A 2,435-nucleotide genomic window follows, 5' to 3' on the forward strand; every position below is an offset into this window, starting at 1 on the left:
AACAGAGGTGTGATGTGCGTTCTTTTCGGCTCATTAAAGATTAATCTTGCAGCGGCATTTTGGATTTGTTGTAGAGGTTTGATTGAAGTGGCTGGAAGACCTGCCAAGAGAGCATTGCAATAGTCCAGCCTGGATAGAACAAGAGCTTGAACAAGGAGTTGTGTTGCATGTTCCGAAAGAAAGGGCCTGATCTTCTTGATGTTGAATAAAGTAAATTTGCAGGACCAGGCAGTTTTAGCAATGTGGTCTGAGAAAGTCAGCTGATCATCAACCGTAACGTCAAGGTTTCTGGCTGTTTTTTAAGGAGTTATGGTTTATGTGCCTAACTGGATGGTGAAATTGTGATGAAACGATGGGTTTGATGGAACCACAAGCAGTTCTGTCTTGGCAAGGCTGAGTTGAAAGTGATTTCCTTCATCCAACAAGAAATGTCTGTTAGACATGCTGAGATGCGAGCAGCTATTGTCAGATCATCAGGATGGAATGAGAGGTAGAGTTGAGTGTCATCAGCAAAGCAGTGATATGAAAAGCCATCTTTGTGAATGACAGAACTTAGTGATGTAATGTAGACAGAGAAGAGAAGTGGTCCAAGAACTGATTAATTAATGAATGACCCCAAAATAGCACCACTGCTGAACCGGATTCAAGGAAATCAACTAATGATACAAATAATATTCATCAATAGGCTAACTGTTTAAATTATTCTAAAACACAGTTTTGAAACAACTACATGTCTATGATAACTGTAAAAAATTACTGTAAAAACAATGATTTAAACAACAAGTTCAAATAATACAGTTTTGACAAAAATTTATTAAAGTAAAAATTCAAGTTTTTAAGACTAGTCTAAACAGTTTATGCAACCGGCCCCTGGTTTGTTAAGATGAACAGCCAAATTAGAGTGATCTCTGTCACGGATGGGCTCCACCACTGATTCAACAAAAAAGCTACACAGTCACAGAACAAAAAAACAAACATTGCAGAAACATGACTGTTGACTTGGTAGTCTTCATACAGTACCTGGGCTCTCTGTGTGATCAGTTGGGAGGCATTGAACTTAGCCACCACGCTCTTAAGCACCTCATTGACGATAGAAGGAAGCACACGTTCATCGTAGTCTTTCCCCAGCTGCTGGTACATGATCGGCAATTGGGAGGCAATGGGTCGAGACAGCACACGAAGACCTATGTTTACCATCTGAAGATCTGTGATGAACAGAGTCACATGAACTCTTTTAACTGGCACAGGGTATGTTGCCTAGTAACATCATTTGGAACTTTATCAAGCCAATGTTTAGCATTTATTGCATTTATGAGAATCTGGTTCAAGGTCACCTTTGCTTCCAGTGAGGGATGAAATCTTCCTGGGCCTGGCTCGAATATCATAGATGATAGGGTACTGGAACCACGGCATCCTAAATGTAAGACAGACATACTGTAACTTTCTGCAGCATTTGCTCCCTCTCATGTTCTTCTGATCCCATATTATTCTTTCTTGTGTAAAGCATAAATTGAGAAGTTTAGGCAGAATGTCTAATTGATTAAGTCTGCCAAGCTCCAAAAAAAAAAAGGAATTTTAAGGAATAGTTGTGTGTTGTGGATTATTGATGGCACCATCAAAATGAGATAGCAAACAAACTCATCTACATCTTGGATGAGCAAATTTCCTTTTTTGGGTAAACTAAACTGCTATAAACTTTTGGGTAAGTAGTATATAAGCAGGGCTCGAATTGAGGGGGGATGGCAAAAAATGACAAAAAGCATCCCCTCTGTAAAACCACCATCCCCCCTTAGCATCCACTTTGGATTATTAATGTTGTGTATTATGTAAAACTTATGCACATGAAACGTTAAAATTCTCTAGTTATGATCATTTATGAACTAAGTAATGGCGATTGGCCAATCAGACCTCAGTACTGTAACAAGCTGCGCACAAGCTGAAGCAAGTTGTCATCATTTTTCGCGCAAAATGGTTCAAGCGCAACTTTTGAAGTTCTTTAAAAAAAAGACAACAGAAGGCATGATTTTTCCTTGATTAGAATTTTATGACATCCCATGACAAAGTTATTGTGCTGTATGTAGGGCTGGGTATCGTTCAAAAATTTTCAATATCGATATCGATACCGATACCTTGACTTCGATACCGGTTCCTGAACGATACTTTTTTTCGATACCAATTTTATGAAATCAATTTTAACAAGATTACATTATCTAAAAAAAAATAAACTTTGGTTTTATTTTTCAGCTTGTTGATGTTTATACAGACTCATCTCCTGAGCCACTGCACAAAGGAACAAAATGTATGCTAACCAACACAATAAGTGCAAATAGTTTTAATAAAACTCAAATAGTCTTCAGTTTACACATCTGTTAGCTACATTTACACTAGTGCGTGTGACAGAATCACCTAGCTCAGACAGAATCGTCATTTCTATT

The 2,435-nt window shown here is 38.1% G+C and overlaps 1 protein-coding gene across 1 annotated transcript in view; it reads right to left on the reverse strand.

Annotated features, from left to right (window-relative positions):
- Nucleotides 1–2,435, reverse strand: part of phb2a (prohibitin 2a) — a 15,619-nt gene that overhangs the window by 9,688 nt on the left and 3,496 nt on the right. The window contains exons 4-5 of the mRNA XM_016508563.1: nucleotides 1,335–1,414; nucleotides 1,021–1,205 (exon numbers count right to left, since the gene is read on the reverse strand). Of these exons, the coding sequence (XP_016364049.1) occupies nucleotides 1,021–1,205; nucleotides 1,335–1,414 (265 nt within the window). The remainder of the gene's footprint in view (nucleotides 1–1,020; nucleotides 1,206–1,334; nucleotides 1,415–2,435) is intronic.

The sequence above is a fragment of the Sinocyclocheilus rhinocerous genome, unplaced genomic scaffold (genome assembly GCF_001515625.1).
Source record: "Sinocyclocheilus rhinocerous isolate Xijiao unplaced genomic scaffold, SAMN03320098_v1.1 scaffold2279, whole genome shotgun sequence".
In the NCBI taxonomy this organism is placed as follows: Eukaryota; Metazoa; Chordata; class Actinopteri; order Cypriniformes; family Cyprinidae; genus Sinocyclocheilus; species Sinocyclocheilus rhinocerous.